Raw genomic sequence first — 23,377 nt, 5'->3', positions numbered from 1 at the left:
TGCCGAACAGTCGGGAGAGGGTTCAAGCAGGAGCCTATCAGCCCTGACTGCTTGGTTACAAAAATAACCAATGACCGTGTTTATTTCATCCTGCTGCCCTGTCCTTCCCTGCCACTTGACACCCTTTAGTTATTCCAGTGTGCTAGCTAGTTGTGTTGCTGCTTGGTTTGGCCACACAGACGTGTGCATCTATTTTGGTCCATTCTGAGCTGGACTGTGGACACACCAGTGAAGTTGAACATGGATCTGAGGACTTGACTTACTTTGGTGAGATTTTTTTGTGTCTTTCTGCTGAAAAATAAATTGGGTTACCTCAAAAACTCACTTGACTTTACTTTCAGACGCTGGATTCCCGGGTCCCACACTGAGGATTTGTGTTTGCCACGGCTGTCTAGAGGGACCTAAGCATGAAATAGCCATCACCAAGGTGAGGGAGCAGTGTATATGGATGAGATGAGACATTTTTTCATAAACTCTTATGACCAGAGTGACGATTGTTTTCATTTTGGAGAAAGTCCTAAACCTAAATGGTTCCTTTAATGGATTATTTTAGAAGAAGAATGTTTTCAGATGAACATATCATCAACATTATTATTAACATTGAGCTTATGAAGAAAGTCTTAAGTTCTTCACATGGCGCACTGTAAAACAGTAGATTAATTAGGCTACCACATTTCTTTGAGTATAAATACACAAGCAGATGCTGGGAAAGTACCGATGGTGCTAACTGATACCTAGTTACGAGATGGTTGACATCTCTCACAGAAATACAAGATTCCATATGATCTAGAAAATACAGTCCAGGTCTCGTAATTATACTGCTTTACTCAGTAATGTTGATGATAAAACTTGGAACAAAAGTTTTCTCATCTTCTGCCTCTTTCTTCTGTCCTTATAATTGAAAATGTTTTATTAGAATTGCTGAAGAAAACACATCATATAGTACTTTTAGAACCTTTTCTGCTGACAAAGATATGGATTTTGCTGACAGTTAAGAGTTATTTATTTGTAGCTCTGCTCACGGGTCAGTGCATATAAATGGGATTATGAGCTATTCTAGGAACTCACCCAGATAGCTGAAGTAAGATATAGTAGAACAGCTGTAGGTGGGGCGGTCTTGGGGTGATTTCATGATTTAATTACACTTCCTGACCTCTGTAGCATGAACCTGTTCATGCTACAATGCTCGGTAGAAAGTCTCTATAGTTAGAAACTGTATCAATTCATTCGATGGGAAATGCACATGTTCAGTTTTGAAATAATAGGATATAAAATTAACCTGGAGTGGTTCTCATGGCCTCTAACAGCATGCCAGCATAGCAGGTATCCTGCTGTGCTTAAAAATAGCCAGTGTTTGTCTGCACAGAGAGAGCACGGCTGAAGTTGGCACATGTCATATACATAAAGGTCACTATTCGCAGCCTTTTATAGAAAGAATAACATGTTGGAGGTGTGGAATCATTGTGTGTAAACTATGTAATAAAGTTCAGAATATGTCCTAAAGAACTTCAGTGCTGCTGCATATTTAGTTATTGCTGCATATAGTTGGGCTAATGTGAGTCTTTTGAAGAAGGAAGGGTAAGATTGTGGCCATTCATTCCTTACTAAATTGGATAATTGTTGTCAACACTATGGGTGGTGGCTATGCAGCTCTTTGGATTGGTTTGATTTGTAGCCATCAGTCCCAGAACATCTGCTCTGAAGGACATGTCATGCTTTTGCTATCTGCTAGTTTTTTCTAACTTTAATGCTGTATTGACAGTAAAAATATTAAAAGCGCAAAGAAGAAACACGTTTGATCACTGATTCTGATTTCAATGCTTTTGTATTTTTCAGGAACTTCCATATTCCATCAAGTCACTTAAGCACATGTGATCTGGAAGACAACCAAAGAACCTGCAAAGAACCAATCTGTGATGTTTGAAAGTTGTCGGTGCCATGAGCTGTGTGGAAAAGCGTCACATGAACCATCGTATGGGAAGCATGCTTCACCATCGCTTCCCCAATGGCTTCACTGACCTGTTCATGGATGAGAACGACCGCGAGGTCAGCACTCTCACCGACCGGGCCTTTCGGAGTCTCTGCGTTGGAGATGACGCTGCATACAATGATGACTTCTTGTATGGATACTCGCCTTTTAACTGCCACAAACCTTTGGCGGGGGAGCCTAAAACGACCCGTCGCAAGGAATCTAAAAAGCGAGGCAACAGCAAAGCTGACAAGAATTTTGTACAGCATCAGGAGAGTTTGTCCCACATGTCTTCTTTTCTCAAAGCTTTAAGTGCAACGGGGGAAAGCTGCGAAGGGATGCTGATCAAAAATGGCGACGTGGCTGACTCAAAGGGGGAATCTTGGGATAAGTCTGCACTTCGCAGCATCCAAAGAGAGCTGTCGGAATTTTCCTCAGATTACCGCAGTCTCAAAGATGCTGGCTTTCCCACAGAAAAGTGCTCAAAGAAGAAAAATGGGAAATCCACAGTGAAACTAAAAAAACTCAACATCAGAAACTTTTTTTTCCACAGTGAGTTTAGCCCGTTCCAGACTTGGAGAGATTTGAACCAATTCCATTTTGGCCCGGAATGCACAGTCCTTCCCACAGATAATATTCCTACATGGTATGACATGCGTTTTTACAAAGAACTGACAGAGACTCACCGAAAAGACACTCTGCATGGAAAAGAGGAGCAGTCATGCCAGAATGTGACAGTTGACCCTTCTCCCATTGCTCCCAAACCCACCCCTCCCTCTCCTCCTTCAGAGATCCCAAAAAAGCCCACAGCTACTCAGGCTGAAAAGAGCAGCTCCTCAGATGGGGGGGATGAAAACGCTGCCCCCTGGAGGCGCAACAGGCCCAGAACAAAGAGTGTGATTCCAAACAGTCAGTCTGGGGTACCGCCACAGGAAAACAGTTCAAAACCAATGGATGATGGTCTGCCTTTCCTCAAAAAACAAGTGCAGTCTGTGGAGGTGAAAGCAGTTGAGGAGGTCAGCTCCACAGCTTCTACACCCTTCAGCATCTGCCAGCTGATGACGCCCCTTATTCCTTCCAGACAACCCACAGAAACATCAGAAATCCTCCAAAGTATTCTTTCACCTTCTATCCAGGACCTACCGGTAGGACCACACTGTGAGGCCAAACTGACCCCTGAACTTCCAATCAAACGGGACAGTTACAAGTCGCTTGCCTCTAGCATCCTCTTTAATCTGAAGGATAATAGAAAAAGGGTTAAAAGCCGCTACAGCCCACCCAAATTTAAAACATCAGAGGTTTCTGGGGGTGAGACTCAATCTCCAAAATCAGACCATCTTAAACTTCTTCCAGTGAGCTCTGAAGGAAATGCGTCTGGCTTGAGCACTCCTGCTATTCCAAAAGATGGACGGACAGTTTGCAGTCCTGTTTTTGAATCTAGCTGCACCCCAACTGAAAACCTTCCTATAGATCACACTGAAATGCCACTTTTAGATGATTATTTATTATCAAATCTTCTACAAAGCAAAAGGGAAGCTGTAAGTAACAGTGGTGTTGATGAAAATAATCCAGTTCTCCCCTTTATTCAATCCAACACCAGAAATGCCAAAGCAAAAAAACAAAACTACCCTACCCTGAATTTGTACAGGAAAGCTATCCAAGGTGACACCGATGTGAATTACCCTCAAGTCTCTCCATCTAGTAAAGCTCCTCTACAAATAACCCAACAAGTTGAGTCAAATGGACTCTTGTCGCTCATGATAAACAGTGAAATTTCTCCAAAAGTGCAAAGAAAAAACACAGCACTTTCACCAAATGTTTTAAAAGTCAACAACAAAGACTATTTACCCATGATTTCAGAAGAATCATTAGGTCTATCAGCCGGAAAAATACTCCCAATTGTACCAGAACAGTCCCAACAATTAGCCAAAGAAAACAGAGAAAGATGTTCTGGAGAGCAGCTAGATAGCTCTGGCAGACAGGATAGTAACAGGCAGCCCATGAGCACAAGGGATGTGGCCAAAGCGGCAAAAGAAGCAATTCATGCAGCCAAAAGTAAAGCTCTCTCTGCAATCCAGGTGGATAGTGTCAACATTTCAGACAGAGAAGAGGTGAGGGAGAGAGAGGCAGACAGGTGGATGGCACATTCAGGAGAAACACAGAGCAGCAGGAGGAAGACCTCGGTACAAGAAAACAGCAAATTTGACAGTGCAAATGAGGCCATGCTGGCTGGCAAAAAAGTTAAGAAAGCACCCCCACCTGTTCCAAAGAAAAGGTTTGCTAATTCTGATGTTCATCTCTCACTTGACAAACATCAGGAACATAATGCTGAAAAGCTCTCTAATGGTAAATGCTCAGAAACCAACCTAGATTTACTACCAGATGAGGAAAAATATGTCCAGAAACCTGATAAAGCCAAGCATTTATTCTCAACCAGACAGAACAGCTATATAAAGTCTCAGAGATATTCCCTGGTGGATGATGAGAACAGAGTAGAGTTAGATGTAGGTGATCGGAAAGTCGACAAAAGAACGGAGGTGGATGAGGAGAGGCTGTTGCCTGGAGAAATGAAGGATAGCGGACATATAATTAACGATTTGCATGCTCTGAAGGCGTTAGAGAGAGCCAGACGCAGAGATCGTGTTAAGTTAGGCCTCGTTAATATAGATGAGGAGGCGAAGGCCAAGAATGATTTAATCTCTAGGGAGCTAAAGAATATTAAGAAAGGGATGCTGTCTATGAGGGGCAATACGCTAGCAAAGAGAGACCTATTTGCAAAGAAAGACAGGGAGCAAAACAAGCATGTTTTTACAAAGACAGACAACAATGGCATCAGAAACAAGGCACTTGTTAATGAGAATTATGACAAAGCCAAAACAGCACTAGAAGACTTTATGTCAGAACGAGAAAAGAAAAAGAATCATTTGGCACTGTCAGATGAAAGTGCCGTACAGAGACTTACACAAGCGAAAGACTCTCTCGCGTCAGAAGATGAGAAGCCCAATGTGGGCACTCAGCTGCAAAAAGACCTAAAAGAGAAGATAGGTGATATGAGAGACCACAATCCCATGATACAGGTGCTGTCTCAGACTGAACCTCTAATTAGGGAGACTCACATACCAGGCTGTCCTGGCAGGGACAACAATCCAGACACAGTCCTGATTGGCAGAGACAAGCTTCTCGATGATGATCCTGTTGATCCCAGCTGTGGATCAGAGGAAAAGGAAAGTGGCAGAAATCTGTTTCAGGAGCCTGAAGACAACAAAGGCGAAACTCCTCCTGTTCCTCCTCGCAGCAAAAAGGCAGGAAATAGAAGAGATTCAAGTGTTTTGATGGAAGTGGACAGTATGACAAGCGTAGCAGCTAACGAGATCTACGATGGCCAGGTCCACTTGGCAGAATTCATGGGTGAGAAATGGGAAACGGAAGCAGCAGTTCAGCAGTCCACTAATGAAGCTCTGCTTAGTCGAAATAAGACAGATTCTGATAAAGAGAGGGGGGACGGGACAGACAAGACAAAGTTCACGATTTCAGCTGACCTAAAACAAGCATTTGAATTACCTTCACAATGCCCTCAATCTGAAAATAAATTTGAAACTCAATTTCTTTCAGAGGGCATTAGTCAGAATAAGAATAAGTCAAGGGCCTTGCAAGCAGACACCATAGAAACCACTTTTAAAAATGCTAATGAGAACATGCAGAGAACACGCAGTCAAAAGAAGAACGCTCCTTTCCTTCCAAACGCATCGGATGACACAATCACTAAGAATTTGGTGCCAGAAGAACCTGATAAAATGAATGGAGAAAATGTGAGAACAACTGAAGGTGCGGAGGCTTCCAAGGACACCTTAAGAGATGTAATTTCACCCTTGTTGTCCATAAATGGAACTGGCATTACTCAAAATCCACCTGATCAATCCAGCCAGTCGTCAAAGTCTTCCTACTTCTCGGTGGAAAGTGCACTGCACAGAAACGCCGAGGCTGATGTGTACCAGTCCCTGGAGAACTTAACAGGAGAAGCAGAGTTCACTGAGGAACCTGGAAACATGCCAAAAAATATGAAAACTGCTCTAGACTACTACTGTCTAAGTGATCCTGAAATAGAATCTGAGGACACAAAAGGAGAGATAAATGTTACACCTCAAAAAGAGAAAGAATTATGCCAAGAGGAGAGCACAGATGGGGAAACCAGACCTCCAGACCAAGGTGGAATACCAGTGTCACCCCCCACCACTTTCTCCCCACCTTTGGAGATTCCTGCCTTATTTAAGGTCAAAGATAATACAGCAATGAATAAGAAGAACACTACACATCCCTGGTCTCCAAGAGGGAGTTTGAGTGGTTCAGAGAGGGGAGAGGAGGAAACACATCGATTCAAAGAAAACCCAGATCTCCCTCTGATAAATGAACCCATCGTCGCTGACAGCACAGTAACTGTAGATGACACCTTCAGCGCTCAGCAGAGTTCTTCAAACATCCCCACTGCCCTACTGCACACTCCTTCAATGCCACAAGGTGAAAAGCTTGAAGGTTTTCTCACCGTGCCCCAAGAGGAGGACAGGTTTTCAGGGGTGAGTCCTTCATCAGCTCTGGAGAGTTTAACGACCAGCGCTGCTGACACGGGCGATGAGACTGGGTTAAATTCAGGAGTTTCAAAGGTCCCCAGTGAACGGTCTGGATCCACTTGCAGCGGCAATGACAGCCAAATAGGTCTGCCTAAACCACCGGCAGTCTTACCAAAGTCTGAAAAGGCTGTTCTCAGAGCAATCAAGCTGACAAACAGAAGGATGAAGAAGGACGTGCAGAGGTCCACTCACAAACCAGCCCAGAGCAGCGGCAGCAGCAGCAGCAGGCAGAGAGCGGAGGGACACCAAAGTGACAAAACTGAGCACAAGAGCAGCAACACTAAAAACAGCAAAAATGGTGGGAAACATACCGAAAGGGAAAAGACTGAAGCCGGCCAACATCACAACAGAAGCTGCGACAAAAACATTAAGGATGAAGGTAAGAATTCACGTGATGACAGAAGAGGACGCAGTGAAACACGCCACCGTGCCACAAACGACACTGGCCCCAAGACTCGGAGACAGAGCACCGATTCGGTGGAAGGCAGTAGCCAATCCGGTGACCCGCTGCTCAGAGGTGCAACGGAGAGGCAAGGTCGTAGCAGCAACAGACATGTTCCAGATAAGCCACAGCAGAGACACTACAGTACCGACAGGGTCATCAGTAATGTCCCTGTGTACAAGGCACATAGCAGCCAGAGGAGCACGCCGGACAGGACATTCCAGAGATCACAGAGCATCGACAGGTACATGGCAGATAGAGCAGAGCGCAGGTTGAGCACTGACATGTTAGCGAACGAGAAGCTTGACCCGAGGACACAGTGCAACGAAAAATCCATCATGGAGGGGTTTCAACAGAGAGGCCGATCAAGAGACAAAGTGAGCAGAGAGCACCCGTTAAGAAGGAGTCACAGTATTGATGTGTACGGCAGCGATGTAGCTCATCCTTCAACCTTGTCCCGCCAGTCAAGCCACACTAGTAAATTTTCAAGGCAGCCTAGCATTGAACACGCCATCGTCACTCAGTCTTTCCCAGTGACTCAACGGAAGCTCCTCCAGGATCCCGATTCAGGCCAGTACTTCTTTGTAGACATGCCCATCCAAGTCAAAACAAAGACTTTCTTTGATCCTGAAACTGGGAGCTACTTGCAGTTGCCAGTGCAGCCACCAGAGGGGGCTGTTACTCAGGCATCGGCTTTGGAGGTTCTGACCCCACCTGTAGTTGTTTACCACAGCTTTGTCCCAGTGCCGCTGTCTCCACTGGCCCAGAACGGCACCATCCAAGCCACTCACACAGCACCGCAGGATTTTGAGCAGAGACACACAGAGAAGTCTCAGCAGATGCACAGTAAGGACAGACAACTCTACTTAGAGCCAGTTTATGCTCAACATGACCACACATTAGGGGAGTTCAGAGGCACTGAAGAACTGGACTGTTTGAGCTGATAGGCCACATGATTAGACTGGAACAACATGCCCTCTGCAAATGTTTTTTTTTTTTTAAATGAACTATGTTGTGCCATTTGAGGCATTCCAGGGACAATTTATGTTTTCAACTTTATTGTCATGCTAAAAAAATCAACTTAAAAACTGTTTCAAGATGATGTTTGAATGGAAATCTGTTTTGGTTTATTACATTACTGTATCATCATCAAACTCATCACTCACTTAAATTTAGTTGCGTGTCGTGAAGCTTCATTAAATCATTTGATCCCTATCTAGATGCCGTTACAGCCATTCTGGACATGCGTGCTTGACTTGTTTCAAGGATGGATTATTGTTTAATAGTTTTGAGCTCTTTCTTTCCCTGACTTGAATTCTAGAGATGGAGAGTGTGCACCTTTTATTTATGAGCAGAAACTGACAAGAGGTAAAGAATATGTGTAAAAATTATGGTTGCTCTTTGATGTTATGTACATAATTTCATTAAGTGAAAACACAGAAGGAAAGCTTGAATGTAAATGTGGAATATTTGTAGTAAATTTAGAGGCTTTCTTATACTGTGTGATATCCAATTTCTTAAGTTCACACTTGAAAACAATGTCAAATAAACATGCCAGATCACGTACATGCTCGGAGTTCGTTTGTTGGCATCTGTGATACCCCAAAAGTTTTATTTACACCATATTCAAGAGCAGATTGGATGAACTCGAAGACGGCTTGATGCATTGCAATATTTTTTAAACTACCAGAATAAAGCAGATCTGTAGTGTCTGTATCATTCCAATAAAGATAACTGTTGCTTTCATAAAAAGCCTGTGACTGATTGAATTAAATTACAGCCTCTCTCTGTTATTAATGTGTAATAATCTTAGCATTCCAAACATGTTTTTCTTCCTAAAAAGTAAGATAGTTATGTAAATATTAACATAGGTGGACAGAAAGTGTTGTTTCCACAACAGGGGAGGGGACGGGAGGGGAGGGGAGGACAGGAGAAAAGAGGGGAGGGGAGAGGAGGGGAAGAGAGGAGAGGATCGATTTTTCAGCATAGTTGCATTCATGATCAGAAATGACAGTAAGTTTTTAAAAATGCTTTGGTGCTTGGAAGTAAAACAACGGCTGCAACCATAAAATCTTTGCATTGGCCGTTTATTTGGTCTGTGTGTTCAACCCTTTGAATATGGTGTCAATCGTGGAGCCTCATGAAGAGATGGCTTATATTTACTATGTTTAAAATATCTGTCAGCTGGCTTGATTTAGGTTTCATGGAATAAAAGTTGTTTTTGTATTAAAGTGCACATTCATGCTTGTCCCACACAGGCAAGCCCATCTAATTTGATCAAAGTCAAATAATTATCGACATACTTAATAAACATTGTTGTTTGAGGAATAGATCTTTTATTTGTCAAAATAATAAAATATTTAAAACATATGCGCGGAAATAACTTAAATAAAGCAAACTTCTTCCTGTCTCAGTATTTAAAAGTGCAGGAGGTGCACAGCCAGTCAGTGACAGCCACAGCTCAGCGCCACCATATCGTCATACTGCTTCAGGACCACGTTCTCCTCATCATCGAAGTACAGTAGGCTGATGGACTGGAGTCTTTCGGGAACGCAGCAGGGCGCCCCAACGTCGCTGGAGAGTTTGAGTGCGTGCATGATGGAGCGCACAGTGGCATGGTTGGTGGCTCTGAGGTTGCCCCCCAGAGGGAACGGACAGGAGCCGGTGCAGTGGTAAGCGTTGTAACCGCGGGGGGAGATGATCCAGCCAGACCAGCCGATCTCCTCGAAGTCAACAAAGAGCGGAACCCGTTGGCAGGACTGGGAGTGGTCACGGGGCCATACATCTGGAGATGCACGGCGGGTTCTGCCACCGCCGTTGTGGAACTTGGGAGTGGGTTCTGCTCTTTGGGCTCGTTCTGTTGAAATAGGAAAGAAGGTCTAACATCAATCAGGCCTTAGTTATTTATACACTATTATATATCCCCGTATTGATGTTGTTACGAAAAAGCTTATTATGACTAATTCTGTAGTTCCAGTTACTATCATAGACAGACAAATTATCATACTTAGAGGGTCGTCTAATCATTAGTTTAACATCTTAGTTATGCTGCTATAGGCCGAGGCTGCCAGGGCCCAGAAACATGATCACCTGACAGGCCTCTGTCACCCCACTGGGAAATGGTCTCCTCTCCTCTCCTCTCCTCTCCTCTCCTCTCCTCTCCTCTCCTCTCCTCTCCTGTCCTCTCCTCTCCTCTCCTCTCCTCTCCAAGTAGACCAGTGATGTTATTTCTTGTGTAGTTTTTCTGCCCCCCCCTCACCCCCCCACCTTCTGTAATCATCTACAGGTATTACCGCCTTCAAAAGCTGTATTCTGATCTACTGACCTCTGACCCTGCTGACCCACCCAACCCGACTCTACCGGCAGCTTATTTTAATCAATATAATGTATTTCTATGTTCTACCTATTCTCTCATCTACCTGTCCTCCCCCTTCTCCTCTCTCTCTACCCAGCCAGCCATCAGCAGGAGGGTCCCCCTACATGAGACTGGTCCTGCTCAAGGTTTCTCCCTGTTAAAGGGGAGTTTTTCTTTGCCACTGTTGCTTGTTGGGGGTCAGGCCCTGGGATTCTGTAAAGCGCCTAGAAACAATTCTGATTGTAACAGATGCTATATAAATAAAGATTGACTGACTGATTACAATAGTACCATGATAGTTTGAGTTGTTATAAAGTATACAGGCTGAAATAGTTCATTCGCAGTGGTCGTCTGACTCCCACCTTGTGTTTTCGGCTCTTACCCAGGTACGACTGATGTGATTCCACTGTCCTTTCTTCATCAGAGAAGATCACCAGATAGGCACTCGTGTCCGCCACTGACTCCATCCAGCTCCCAGAGGGCAGCGTGATCACCATGAGGATGCCATTATTCTCCTGGCTGTCGAGGATCCACTTTGACACCTAAGAGAATAATTCGTAATTAAACACACCTTCAATGTGAGATTGCAGATTTGATTGAAGTGTTAACACAGTGTAGTCAAAAAAAAAGATCCTACAGTCTGAGTGACATTGAAGACTTCCCATCCCTGTGTGTAAAGGGGCACCAGTCTGGAGGTGATGAGGTTTCCTCTCCAGGGTTTCACTCGGCTGTCCAGCACCTCGTACATATCAACCTAAACACAACAATAAGTTCACGTCATTGCTGTTATTATTATTATTAGTTCATTTAATCTCAAAGGTATTTGATTGATCACTGAATCCGTTTGGTCATGTAAATATCAATGTATTATCAATGTTCAGAATCTTAGTCTCTGAAAGCTGGAGATGTGTAAATTTTGTGAAATTAGATTAAACGGTGTACCAGCTTACCTTACAGAAATAAAGAGCGTAAAACTTTCCCAGATAAATCTTCTGCTTCTTTCTTAACCAACGGAACTCCGCTTTAATCATCCTCTCTTCTCTGCCGAAAGACGAAAGATTGAAAAAGTGAAACCTTTCTCCAGCGTGACCTGCAGACAAGAGCGAGCCAAGAACATATTTATGAAAGAGTTAAGTGATTCTAAGAAGACATCCAACATATATTGGAGTCTCTGCGTGCGTAATTGTGCGTAATTGGAAATTCGTGCCGAAATAACCGCTGTGAAAAAAAATATTCTGCTATCTAAAATATTGTTTAATTAAAAAAAAATTATATCTCTGAAGTCGGTAAATGGTTTTATTTCGTACCTTTATCTTCGAAACTCCGCACAATCCTTCCTTCCAGAATCTCCTTTTGGCTTTTCGGATTGTCGTGGGACACCGAGACCGCGTTAAAAAGATCCAACATAAACTGCGGCGGCTTCTTCTTAGGGGCCACTGCTGGACCACGAGGTAAATCCTTCAGATGCAACCGGGCCTCCTGCTTGACGGTGGCAGCGTTTATTATTGAGTCCGGGCGCTCCTGTCGTCCCTCTGGCCCCCCATGGTCCGGAACGACGAGTGGCGTGACGCAGCCGTGCCGGAGAGCGAGAACGAGCCAGAGGCAGAGCGCTCCCGCAGACATTTCTGGTTCGAGGGTGACTGAGATCTGCACCCGTGGGAGGCCCGGTGATAAGGGCGGTCTGATGGCTTTGATTATGCCCGCGCCTGTGTTCGCCTGACCCGTGGAGATGATGACTGAGATGTGATTGATGATGACGGAAAACACAAAGCATAGGTGCAAACGAACCGAGAATGGCTTACTTGTAAAACCAAAAGACCAATTTCCCTTAAATATATGAAAACTATTATTTACTTTTCAGATGAAGACAACTTTATATTAAAAAACCCCGCGACCTCGTAAAAGTAAATTAATAATGAATATACAAAACTGATAAATATTAGATAAAAACATGCGCCACTGTAGATGTAAATACCGTTTAATGCCACTTGAATAGTTTTATCCAGATGAGACAAACACATAGATGATGCTTTGTCTTGGTGGTCTGTTATCAGTACGAGGCCAGTTGGTGAAAGAGCAAACGGAGAGCCGGGCCGTGACGCAAATCCAGCGCTTTGTCTGAGTTTAATGCGCACATTTCCACGCAGCCAGTGACTCAGTGTTTAACCCCCTCCCAAAAAATAAAATCAAATAAAAAAATTGAATCCGAGATTATCTTCAATCAATCAGCTCGAACAAAAGGGATCAAATTGTCAAGATCTTCGCACTTTGCGCTGATCAACGACTTGCTGTCTAACAACTATTATTAATCAAATGACGCAGGGACGATGATCCCCTCATTTAAGGGGCCATTACTCATTTGGTGGGGGGTATGACGGGGTGCATTGGGGCCTTAAAGACGAACCACGGGATTATGGCTGTAAACAGTGTAAACAAGATATCAGATCAAGATGATTGGATTTGCTCAAAACATTTCGTGCTTTTTGAAAGCTCTTCTCACACTTTCAACTCGGTTGATGAAGAAATGGATATGAAAGTATATATGAAAGTAAATTTAGTATATATATATATCTATATATATATGCCATGAGATCAGAAATATTCCTTTAATTATACGTTTTTTTTACTTAACAAAAAAGAACGTAGGGAAGCCCTTGTGGTCCTCCGCGTGTGCACGTGCACTGCGTGACACTTGGCACGTGATCCATGCGGGGGTATCTGTCTCGTGCGCAGAGGGGTCCTCCAATGTTGACAGTGACCATGTGCTGCTGCAGATAGGCCCGCGCGCGGGGGACACCTGGGAGATGCTGGGCTGCCCCGAGGTGACGTCAGCCGGCTGCCTGTAAATCCTCTTTATTAGTTTTTATTTATTTTTCTTTTATGTTCTTTATCCTTATCCAAAAAGCTACCTGAGAAAAAAATCAGAAACATTATTAATTTGTTACATTTGTATTCAGATGACTAATGTGATCTATTTTTATTTGCACGAATCCTGTAAAATCCATCAATATAGTGAAATAAATGAACGTGCTGTGCTTTTAGTTAATTTTATACCAGTAAATGTTTTCTTAATTATTTTTTTGATGCAGTACATTAATTCAAACAGCAGATGGAGACCTTGTTGCAGGTATGAGGGTTAAGCTTTTCAGGGGATTAAATTAGTTTTTATTCATTTTACGTCAAAAAGAGCATGGATCAATACATCATTTCTAAACAATAATTATGAATTAGATTATAATTTTTCAAGATATTCTCTAAATTTGGCCATTGTACTTCGTCAGCAGAATTTGGAGAGTTTGACTTTGCACCAAAGAATCATTCATGCCATCCACTTCCAGTCATTTCCATTTTATTCAGACTGGTCACTTCTGTTATAAGATCTAAGGCTCTTTTCCAGGTTCAGGAACTTACATTTGATGCAGTTTCGTGGACACAGAGTGTAAACGCAGCCTTTACAATCATGTGTGGACAATGGTGGAGCAGACATGGACATGTAGGACAAACGATTTGATTGAGCTATCATTGTGGACCGGAACCTAGAAGAAACTTCTGGATTTTTGTTTAACCTGTGTTATTGTTGGTAAGAAACCCACAGGCCCTGTGGACGATGCTGTGGTAGTCGGGTCCATCTGGCTCCGCATCTGACACCGCGTCCACGTGTTAATGTCTTCATCTTGTGTTAAATGCTCACGCAATTAGAGACACATGGAAGGCATTTGCTGCCAGTGCTGACCACTGCTGGAACCCTGCTCACCAAGTAATGAAGAGGAATATAACCACAGCAAAAGTGGAAACACATGAACACCATCAAAGTGGGACATAATCTAATGTGATTTCAGAACTCCAGCGACCTGCTGGTGAGCTAATGAAGCCGTCTTCTCAGTTCTGGACACGTCCACTTCAAGTAGGGGAGATGTGCCATCTTTCACCATTGGACGACGACTCAGGTTAGGACAGTTGGGACACTGTCAGAAACGTCTCAGATCATCTCATCACGTATGCTGCATCAGTTCTTTGCGTCCACAGGAATAAATCAACACGCTGGGAAAGAACATGTTCTGTTGCCGGGGGAATTTGGGGGTTGGGGGCAGATCAGGACATTAACAGGTTTGCTGCATAACTCTGATAAGCCTGACACCAACATCTGTATCTCCATTAAGGACAGAAGGCCTAATCTCAGCCTCCCGTGGTTCCAGGGATCTTCTCCAGAAAAAAATCTTTGGGAGCTTTAAAAAAAGCAAATGGCCCCAACCAGCGGACACATGTTTTAGGCCCTGCAATGAAAAAGGAGCTGTATGAGGCCCCCAGAGGGCCTTCCTGTGAGAGAAGCTTCTGATAATTTTTTCCGTTGGGTAACGTATTGCGTCACTTCCTGTCTTCTCAATAGTTCCTTGGTACCCTGTGCACGGTGTGTGTTGGATTCACTTTACTTAAAATTGAAAACTTGGGAAAATTCTAGTCACTCGATCTAATCAAATCAGATTAAATCAAATCAATCTTTATTTATATAGCGTCTTTTACAATCAAAATTGTTTCAAGGCGCTTTCCAGAATCCCAGGGCCTGACCCCCAACAAGCCACAGGGGCAAGAAAAAACTCCCCTTTAACAGGAAGTTGTAGCTAGGCCTCTGAGGACCTTGTGGTCAAAAGAAAGGTTTGAAAAAATTATTCTAAATTTAATGGGCAGCCAATGAAGACACGCCAGCCCAGGAGTTATGTGATCTCTTTTGTCAATACCTGTCAGAACTCTGGCTGCAGCATTTTGGATCAGCTGGAGGCTTCTTAAAGAGTTGTTTGGACACCCTGATAATAAAGAATTACAATAGTCCAGCCTGGAAGTAACAAATGCATGGACTAACTTTTTAGCATCATGCCGCTTCAGTAGTTTCCTGATCTTTGTGATGTTCTTCAGGTGAAAAAAGGCACTTCTGGAGATTGTTTTAATGTGTGAGTTGAAGGAGAGATTTTGGTCAAAGTTCAATAACAACAAGGAGAAATAATTTATATTAAACAAATACAGGACTCCGCCGATTATTAGCATGGCCTCACCGTCTGTTTCACCCGATGTCTGTTCAGCGTGTTAAATGTTTAGTTACTCCTCTGCCTCCTTTAGTGAAGGGAATAGGTGCAGAAAGTATAGTTTATTAACGGCTATGGACCCGAGACTTAGTGAGCTTGAGACACTGTTCCGCAGCTTGTCTAGAGTTGCATCAGGCAGCCAGTAGAAGATAGCTGCTGCGAAGCTGCCTAGCAACAGCTAGCGGTCCCCCGGCAGCAGCCGGCTAGCCAGGGCGGCTGGGTGACGGTTCGCTGGAAGCGTAGCCCAAACCAAAGGCCCACGGTGCACCACCAAACCGCTTCCCGTGGCTAACCGTTTTTCCCCACTTGGCAACACACCCTCTGAGAAACCGACTCTGGTAACTGGCGACTCTGTTTTGTGCTACGTTAAGCCAACTCCAGCGACCATAGTTAAGTGCATTCCGGGGCAAAAGCGGGAGACATAGAGGCCAATCTAAACCTCCTGGCGAGAAGTAAACGTAAATTAATTAAAGTTATTATTCACGTCGGAGCAAACGACACCCGGCTTCATCAGACGGAGGTCAGCAAAATTAACATAGAGTCTGTGTGCAATTACGAAAAACGATATCGGACTCTGTGGCATTCTCTGGTCCCCTCCCCAATCTGGTCAGTGATGAAATGTTTTGTCGCATGTTGTCGCTTCATCGCTAGCTGTCACGGTGGTGCCATGAAAACCAGGTGGCCTTTGTAGACAATTGGAGCAGTTTTTGGGGAAAACCTGGTCTGATTAGCAGAGACAGTGTCCATCCCACACGGGATGGTGCCTCTCTCATTTCTAGTAATTTGGCTAATTTTATTAGACCCAAAGTGACCTGACAAACCAGGGTCCAGACCAGGAAGCAGAGTTGTAGTCTTACACACTGCTGCTTCCATAGAACCCTCATCCACCAACAATAATATATTTAATGCTATAGAGGTAGTCTCTGTTCCATGATTAAAAGTTCACCAAGCACAGACCAGGGGAGCGATCAATCACCATAATCTTAATAAAATTAATACAAAAGCACAAATTGGAGAAACTAACATCACAATTAAATGGGGACTATTAAATGTTAGATCTCTTTTGTGTAAATCCCTGTTAGTACACGACCTGATAGCAGATCATCACATTTATTTTATCTTACTGAGACCTGGCTTCAGGAGGAGTATGTTAGCTTAAACGAATCTACTCCTCCTACCCATCTTAATTATCATATTCCTCGTGTTACTGGTCGAGGAAGGGGAGTGGCGGAAATCTATCACTTCAAGTTATTAATTAATCCCAGACCAAAACATGGTTCCAGTTCATTTGAAAGTCTGACTCTTGGCATCACCCATCTGAACTGGAAGGCAGAAAAGCCACTTTTGTTTGTAGTTGTATATCGGCCCCCTGCTGGGCCACATTGAGAGTTCCCGCCTGAGTTCTCTGATTTCTTATCTGATTTGGTCCTTAGAACGCACAAAGTCATTATCATTGGAGACTTTAATATCCATGTAGACGTTGTAAATGGCAGCTTTAGAAATGGCTTCATTTCATTACTTGAGTCAGTTACTTTCCTCCAGCAGATAAACCAACCAACTCATAGCTTCAACCACACCTTAGATCTAGTTCTGACTTATGGTGTTGAGGTAGAACATGTGTCAGTATTCCCTCAGAACCCCCTTCTGTCAGATCATTCTTTGATCACTTTTACATTTATGATTAAGGATTCTCCTATGCTCAGAGCACAGTCTTACTATTGCAGATGTCTTTCAGATAATGCTGTAGCTAAGTTTAAGGAAGTGATCCCTGTGCTAATCCCAGGAGCACTGTGTGCTTCTACAGGGATCAATCATTACACCGTATTTTCACGACCATAAGGCACACTGTATTAAAAGGCGCAGTCTCAGTTATGGGTGCTATTTCTATATTTAAAACATACATAAGGCGCACCGTATTATTAGGCGCATGCTGAAACATACAGTAAAAAATGACAACGTAAGTAAAACAGTGAGTTTCGACACATTTATTGAACAAAATATTCATTCTTCCACCACAAAACCATCAAGGTTTTCATCTTCTGTATCTGAATTAAACAGCTGCCCTATTTCAATGTCCAACATCCCGAATTCCTCTTCTTAATCATCTGAATTGGACTCACCGACCGGTTCCGCTTCAGCGTTGATTTTGTGAAAGCTCTTACAATACAAGAAGACGGTATCATAGCCCATGCATCTACAATCCACCCGCATATGGTGGCATAACTTGCGCGTATGGAGAGATTAAAGTAAGCCTCATTCATATGCGTCTCGCTTGACCGGCGCCATTTTAGGGGATCCTTACGCGTAGGTGTGCCGCTAATTGATTGGCGGAGCGTTTACCGTAGTGCACCCACCAAAGGCGCACAGCAGATTTTGGAACTCAGTCCACACACGGGGCGCTCCATATTATAAGGCACAACATCGATTTTTGAGAAAATCTCAGTGTTTTAGGTGCACCTTATAGTCGTGAAAATACGGTAATCGTAGCCTGCCGATGTCAACTCTGTTGCTGAAGGTGTAGCAGCCTCACTGAGAATCACGCTTGATTTTGTTGCCCCCCGAAAAAGAAAATAGTAAATCAGAGGAGTTGTGCCCCGTGGTATAATTCACACATTAGGACCCTCAAGCAGAAAGTGCGAAGACTAGAAAGGAAGTGGCATTCTTGTAAAATAGATAGCTATCATGTAGCCTGGAAAGACTGTCTGGTAGTTTACAAAAAGGCCCTCCGTAAGGCTAGAACAACTTATTTTCTTCTTTAATTGAAGAAAACAAGAACAACCCCAGGTTTCTTTTCAGCACTGTGGCCAAATTAACCAAGAGTCACAGTGTTTTCTTCCCTTACTGGTGAAGACTTCCTGAGCTTCTTCACTGATAAAGTTCTAGCTATCAGAGGAACATCTAAAAGATCAGGAAACTACTGACGCACCATGATGCTGAAAAGTTAGTCCATGCATTTGTTACTTCCGGGCTGGACTATTTTAATTCTTTATTATCAGGGTGTCCAAACAACTCTTTAAGAAGCATCCAGATGATCCAAAATGCAGGTATTGACAAAAGAGATCACATAACTCCTGATCTGGCATCCCTTCATTATCTGCCCATTAAATTTAGAATAATTTTTCAAACTATTCTTCTGACCTACAAGTTCCTCAGAGGCCTAGCTCTATCCTACCTGGAGGAGCTTGTGAAACCCTACCAGCCCAATAGACCGCTCCGCTCTCAGAATGCTGGTTTACTTGTGGTCCCCAGAGACCCAGAGAGAGGTAGAATAGGGGGCCGAGCATTTAGCTACCAGGCCCCCTGCTGTGGAACCAGCTCCCTGTCCAGGTACGGGAGGCTGACACCATCTATACTTTTAAGATTCGACTTAAAACCTTCCTCTTTGAAAAAGCTTATTGTCATTAATTCTGTAGTTGCAGTTACTATCCTAGACAGACAAATTATCATACTTAGGGGGTCCTCTAATTATTAGGTTACCATCTTAGTTATGTGGCTATGGGCCTCTCCTCTCCTAGTCGATCAGTGATGTTATTCCTTGTGTAGTTTTTCTGCTTCTCACCCACTGCCCCATATTCATCTATAGGTATTGCCGCCTTCATAGTTGTATGCTGACCTACTGACCTCCAACCCCGCTGACCCACTCAATCTAACTCTACTGGCAGCTTATTTTAATTTATACAATGTATTTCTATGTTCTCTACCTATTCTCTCCTCTACCTGTCCTCCCGCCTTCTCCTCCCTCTCTACCGAGCCAGCCATCAGCAGGAGGGTCCCCCTACATGAGTCTGGTCCTGCTCAAGGTTTCTTCCTGTTAAAGGGGAGTTTTTTCTTGCCCATGTGGCTTGTTGGGGGTCAGGTCCTGGGATTCTGTAAAGTGCCTAGAAACAATTTTGATTGTAACAGACGCTATATAAATAAAGATTGATTGATTGAGCACCTGCCCCCAGCTCGGCCAGACAGGTGCCTCTAGTTGGCAATCTAGCCTAATAGTCTTTGGGGGAGGCTATAATAGGCCTTTGCATGTCGTTCGCGCGCCCTGAGAACTCTCTTGCTCTCGCCATGACTCTCCTTTCCTGGGTGGTTCTTTCCATCGGCTTTCTGGCTGCCGCGTCCCGTTTTGGTTCCTGACTGACAATGTCCTGCGGGTCGTTAAACCATTCGTGGTTTGTGTCACAGCAGGAAAGACATTGTTTGACCGCTGGCTTTTGGGTACGTGCTTCTTTCACGAGGGTTTGGTCCGGACGTATGGCGGAGTCCATCGAGAGGTGAGCACAGGAGGGTAGCTGCTTCATTAATGCTCGCTGCTCCTGATCGGGTGGCTGCCCGCTAAGTGCTGCCTTTGGTGGTGTGGATCTTTGGCTGCGGATCTGACAAATGTGGGCTGCCGCGGAGGGCTTTGTTGCTGGCTCGGTGGCTTCCAGGCCTGTGGGCGCGGAGGTGACAGCTGGATTCATTTGGTGGCTGGGGGTTCCTCATCTTGGTGACTGCCGTTCCTGCTGGACATTGGCCTGGTGCAATCGTTGGGCTCCTTGTACCGCCTCCTCGTTGGTGGCGGGATTTATCACCGGATTGGGTGGTGAATGTTGCAGCTGCTACATCCCTTGGACAGCGATCGTGGGGCTCTGGTTGTGTTAAGTTCATGGACCGAGGGAATCCAGATCCACGGTCGGACATTGGATGTTTGAGTGTGTGAATTTGTGGTGCAGGTCTGTGTCACCTGATGACGGTTTTCATGACAATGGTTTAGGTCGGTAATTTAATTAATTAGTATGTTTTTGGTTAGTTTGGTTATGTTAATTGGTGTAAGTTTTTGTTCTTTTCTGTATTAATGTGTTTTTATTGTTTTTCTTTCAGCTGCTGAGTACCTGAACTTTTTTTCTTCTCAATTTTTAGAATAAATAATGACGTGTTATTAAGATTTACACTAAATGAATGTCTGTCAAAGCCACCTGGGTTTCTTTTGGATCAGAGCCTCAGACTTGGAAGACTTGTTTTTTTCAGCAGTTAGACACCAAAACATGGGTAACATTTATTGTGCGACCTCTAAAAGCATACACCCAGGCCCAAGTCCACCACATGGTCCCCATGTTGGCCCATCTGGGCTGGGTGCATAATAAAAATAGTTACTTAGAAACAAAGAAGAGACCAGACACCAGTCATTTTCTCCAAAATTGTGACATGTAGGATAATAGTTTTTCTATTTAGACAGTAGTGATAAAGGGTTACATATCATTGTAAGGTTCACATTTCCTAAAAATTACAGTAAAAAAGAGGGACATCGGCTCTTAAATAACCTCAGGGGTGTGCTTCTGGCGGGACACTTGAACTGAACCATGGGTGGCACCTCATCTGTTCCAGGGTAATACGCTGATCCGGGTTGAATAGGAAACAGCTCTTCAGAAACTTCTTACAGTCTGAGGAGGGTAGACGGAGAGAAATGTGACCTTTAGCACAAAGGCTGCATTCATTAATTACAAGTTCAGACAATTGCAAAATATTAATGAAGAAAAGAAGCAGTAGCATCTTTTTACCTTCAGACACTTCCAACTCCATTATGGTGTATGCGAGGAAATGTTCGCAGTGCTGCATCCCTGTTGCGAACAAGTCAATCATTTTACTCATTAGTTGGAGGAGGATGCAGCCAAGTTGCCAGACGGTGGTCGGGCCAGCTTCATAGGTTCCCTGGGTGTTAGACTCTGGAGGCTGATAGCAAGAGGTTCCTGTGAAAGAAAGAAAACGGTTTTGAATTAAAGTGTCCACTGAAAATCTTCCAATCAGACGTCAGCATGAGTTCAGTGTAGCCGTGATATCCCGGCGTCACAAAACAGCCACAACCAAAGTCAATGATGCGCACTCGAGGAATGAGCCGAGCTTCATCGTATTCGATTAGTATGTTCTCGGGTTTGAGATCATGGTGGAACACGCCTGCCTTATGGATGTGAATTGCAGCTTCCACCAGCTGCCTCATGAATTCCTGATGGACAGAAAGAAGAGTTAAAGAACATCCAAAGATATTATCAGTCCAAGCTCTGCAGCAGTGGGAGGCGGTCCACTGTAACACGATCACGAGCCAGCATTATTACCTTAGCCAGGTCTTCGTCTATTTGCCGGTCGATGTAGTCAAACAGGACCGTGCAATTCTTTGGCCTCTCCATGATGAGTAGGACTTCATCATCCAGGCTGGTCCATGCCAATGGTGATATGATGGCATTTTCCCCTACAGAGTCCCCTGCTGTCATCACCATAAGCATCATCTCCAGTGGGACGCAGTGGAGCTCACTGTTTATCACCTGAAGAGAGGAACACAACATGCTCGTCTATGGTTTACTGCTGGTCATCAATGAAAAAGGAAGAGCTCCACACTAAGTTCAACAGCCGATGGTAGGATCAAAGTTAGCCTTACCACTGACTGGTATTTGACCAAGTCTTTATCAATGTGCTTGATTGCCACCTGCAGGAAAGAATCATGTGTCAAGGGTTAGTGTGTGAGTGACAATTATGCGTATGTGTGTGTTTGGTGTGATTCAAATAAAAATACTTACTGGAAATAAATCGTCCCTTCTATAACCAGAATAAACTGTTCCAAAACCTCCTTCTCCCAGTTGGTCAACTTCTGCATACTTTTTCTGATATTCTTCTGCAAACACAGATTTACTACAGCTGTAGTGCACACAAACACACATGCACACACCCTCCATAATAAGCTCACCTCTGCTGATGGGCACCAAGACATGCTTGGTCTTTGGTAGGGTAGATGGCTGCAGCTCAGGAAAAGGGGACACAAGGGGAACCGTCACTGATCCAGTCTTCTGTCTCTTCCTGAGAGCTTCTGGGTCTGACTGGGCCTTTCGTTTTCTGCCTGGGTTATACACCTCCTTCGGTCCCACTCGAGTAGAGGGTTCGCTGCAAACCATTCTGTGTGCTGCCGTTCGCCTGCACTCAGAGCTGACCTTCCTCTTTTTGCTCAACACCCTACCGTGGTCCCCTGCGCTGGTGGATGGACTGGTGCTGTTCTCTGATTGTGAGGTAAAAGCAGTCTGCTTTAAACTTTTGTATTAAATGAATCAGACCAGCATGAAAAACGTGGATTTGGCTTTTCTGATGGTGTAGTCACCTGATTTTGAGGATTCCTCATGTTTGCGTTTATTGGAATTGATGCCCATTTCTACTTTGTACCACAGTTCAACAGCCAATGTTGAACAATGTATTACTATATTTAGCAGAGAAACTTTCTTGACTATACCTTTTCTTTAATGCCATTGGCTTTAATCTTGGCTTTGACATATTCGTGTATATCTTTGAAAATGGCTTTGGTGTTTCTTTTATGTTTTGACTCTGAACAAAGTCTTTATGCTTTTGCTAGACTATGCCCATGTTCGCCCCCTTTCCGTTGAGTAACGTATTGCGTCACTTCCCGTCTTCTCAATAGAATTCGTTGGTGTACTGTGCATGGTGTGTGTTGGATTCATTTTATTTAAAATTGAATTCTCGGGAAATTCTAGTCACTCGATAACAACAAGGAGAAATGATTCATATTAAACAAATACAGGAGTCCGCCGATTTGACCGATAATTAGCATTAGCATGGCCTCACCGTCTGTCTCACCATGTGTCTGTTCAGTGTGTGAAACGTTTAGTTACTCCTCTGCCTCCTTTAGTGAAGGGAATAGGTGCAGAAAAGGTAGTTTATTAACGGGTCTGGGGGTGACACTTAGTGAGCTTGAGACACTGTTCCGCAGCTTGGAGTTGTCTAGAGTTGCGTCAGGTAGCCAGGAGAAGCTAGCTGCGGCGGAGCTGCCTAGCGTAGCTACAGCTAGCGGTCCCCCGGCAGCAGCCGGCTAGCCAGGGCGGCTGGGTGACGGTTCGCAAACCAAAGGACCGCGGTGCACCACCACCCGCTTCCCGTGGC

General features: G+C 44.1%; 2 protein-coding genes and 1 long non-coding RNA gene across 4 annotated transcripts; all 3 read right to left on the bottom strand.

The window, feature by feature from the left end:
- Positions 1 to 9,363: 9,363 nt before the first annotated feature.
- Positions 9,364 to 12,677, bottom strand: LOC101074463 (bone morphogenetic protein 2-like). 2 transcript variants are annotated; one of them, XM_029842332.1, is made up of 6 exons: positions 12,367 to 12,677; positions 11,699 to 12,107; positions 11,342 to 11,481; positions 11,029 to 11,145; positions 10,774 to 10,933; positions 9,364 to 9,893 (listed from the first exon to the last, which is right to left on the bottom strand). In XM_029842332.1, the coding sequence occupies exons 2-6, from the start codon at positions 12,012 to 12,014 to the stop codon at positions 9,481 to 9,483; spliced, it is 1,146 nt and encodes a 381-aa protein (XP_029698192.1). In that variant the 5' UTR covers positions 12,015 to 12,107; positions 12,367 to 12,677; the 3' UTR covers positions 9,364 to 9,480. The 2 variants fall into 2 exon arrangements, with proteins under 2 accessions (XP_029698192.1, XP_003961590.1); XM_003961541.2 differs by having other exon boundaries at positions 11,699 to 12,460.
- Positions 12,678 to 20,648: 7,971 nt separating this feature from the next.
- Positions 20,649 to 21,184, bottom strand: LOC115251196 (uncharacterized). The gene is made up of 2 exons (XR_003889759.1): positions 21,001 to 21,184; positions 20,649 to 20,883 (listed from the first exon to the last, which is right to left on the bottom strand). It is a non-coding gene; the product is annotated as an uncharacterized lncRNA (long non-coding RNA).
- Positions 21,185 to 21,216: 32 nt separating this feature from the next.
- Positions 21,217 to 22,596, bottom strand: LOC115252010 (serine/threonine-protein kinase pim-1-like). Its single transcript, XM_029846176.1, has 6 exons — positions 22,179 to 22,596; positions 22,012 to 22,106; positions 21,873 to 21,920; positions 21,553 to 21,759; positions 21,291 to 21,443; positions 21,217 to 21,228 (listed from the first exon to the last, which is right to left on the bottom strand). The coding sequence occupies exons 1-6, from the start codon at positions 22,381 to 22,383 to the stop codon at positions 21,217 to 21,219; spliced, it is 720 nt and encodes a 239-aa protein (XP_029702036.1). The 5' UTR covers positions 22,384 to 22,596.
- Positions 22,597 to 23,377: the final 781 nt, after the last annotated feature.

This window comes from Takifugu rubripes, chromosome 1 (genome assembly GCF_901000725.2).
Source record: "Takifugu rubripes chromosome 1, fTakRub1.2, whole genome shotgun sequence".
Taxonomy (NCBI): domain Eukaryota; kingdom Metazoa; phylum Chordata; class Actinopteri; order Tetraodontiformes; family Tetraodontidae; genus Takifugu; species Takifugu rubripes.
Note: the sequence above shows the minus strand (reverse complement) of the source record. Positions and strands in the feature narration are given on the sequence as shown.

What these genes read in the sequence shown, in the direction of transcription:
- LOC115252010 (XM_029846176.1), bottom strand. Translation starts at nt 22,383, where the DNA reads ATGGTTTGCAGCGAACCCTCTACTCGAGTGGGACCGAAGGAGGTGTAT. An exon ending in CTTGGTGCCCATCAGCAGAG is followed by an intron (nt 22,107 to 22,178) that starts GTGAGCTTATTA and finishes CTGTGTTTGCAG; the next exon opens with AAGAATATCAGAAAAAGTAT. An exon ending in TGGTCAAATACCAGTCAGTG is followed by an intron (nt 21,760 to 21,872) that starts GTAAGGCTAACT and finishes TCCTCTCTTCAG; the next exon opens with GTGATAAACAGTGAGCTCCA.
- LOC101074463 (XM_029842332.1), bottom strand. Translation starts at nt 12,014, where the DNA reads ATGTCTGCGGGAGCGCTCTGCCTCTGGCTCGTTCTCGCTCTCCGGCAC. An exon ending in GCGGAGTTTCGAAGATAAAG is followed by an intron (nt 11,482 to 11,698) that starts GTACGAAATAAA and finishes TCTTGTCTGCAG; the next exon opens with GTCACGCTGGAGAAAGGTTT. An exon ending in TCTTCAATGTCACTCAGACT is followed by an intron (nt 10,934 to 11,028) that starts GTAGGATCTTTT and finishes TTATTCTCTTAG; the next exon opens with GTGTCAAAGTGGATCCTCGA.